The sequence below is a fragment of the Cynoglossus semilaevis genome, chromosome 20, assembly GCF_000523025.1.
Source record: "Cynoglossus semilaevis isolate Cse_v1.0 chromosome 20, Cse_v1.0, whole genome shotgun sequence".
NCBI classification, from domain to species: Eukaryota; Metazoa; Chordata; class Actinopteri; order Pleuronectiformes; family Cynoglossidae; genus Cynoglossus; species Cynoglossus semilaevis.
The window spans coordinates 14,073,347-14,074,213 of record NC_024326.1 but is presented as its reverse complement, the minus strand read 5'-3'; the positions used below and the strand labels follow the sequence as shown (position 1 = coordinate 14,074,213).

Here is an 867-nt window from a genome sequence, read left to right as displayed (position 1 = left end):
CGGTTCGTCTGTGAGGATGAGGATGTTGTGCGGCTGTTTCTTCTTCTGCCCCTCCTCTGTGCTGCCGCTCTGCCTCAGCCCGTGGTTGGTTTCCGAGCCGTGAGCACAGAACCCGTCCAGGCTGAGGAAAAGACTGAGCAGAGCCAGAGTCAGAGTCGGCGAGGTGGCGGCGGCGGCGGCGGCAGCGGCAGCAGACGTCTGCATCTTTACTGCAAACCAAACACAGACACAAAACACAAGAGTGGTTTGTGGGGGATGTGAAGACAAATAAAAGTATTTAAAAAAAGACAAAAGAAAAGCTGAGTCGGCACAAAGTGCTGGATTAGGTTCAGATCATGAAACCAGACTGAAGCTGGACTCAAACAACCAATCAGATCAGATCAGATCAGATCAGCAGCCGCGGGGCTGATAAACACTGGCTTTATGATCCTGAAATTTAACAGGGGGGAAATAAAAAGTGATGGCAAATGTTTAACCATTTACTGTGATGACATTAAGACAAGAAAGAAGAAGAGAATCCTACTGCAGTTCTACCAGAGTACTACTGCAGTACAGAGTACAGTAGAGCTTCATGACAGCAGCTGTATCAGAGTTTTCATTTTCAAACATTCAGAGACTTTTTTTCGTTGACTAACTTATTTCATAACACCTCTAACATTATTCCCCCAGGAAAAAAAAAACAGAAAATGATGTTGATTCACATTAAATTGTTGTTTTTCTTTTTCTAACATCAGCCTAACCAGATGCTAAGGATTCTGGGAAATGAGGGGGAAAACATTTACGTATCTTCAGTGACATGTTTACACCAGGCCGAAACTGTTGATGTTAAACTTGAGGAGTGAGAGAGGAGGAGGAGGAGGAGGAGGA

The 867-nt window shown here is 44.9% G+C and overlaps 1 protein-coding gene across 1 annotated transcript in view; it reads right to left on the bottom strand.

Moving 5' to 3' along the window:
* Window positions 1–867, bottom strand: part of LOC103396812 (arylsulfatase I-like) — a 9,962-nt gene that overhangs the window by 6,671 nt on the left and 2,424 nt on the right. The window contains exon 2 of the mRNA XM_025052582.1: window positions 6–209. Coding sequence (XP_024908350.1) covers window positions 6–204 — 199 coding nt within the window. The 5' untranslated portion in view covers window positions 205–209. The remainder of the gene's footprint in view (window positions 1–5; window positions 210–867) is intronic.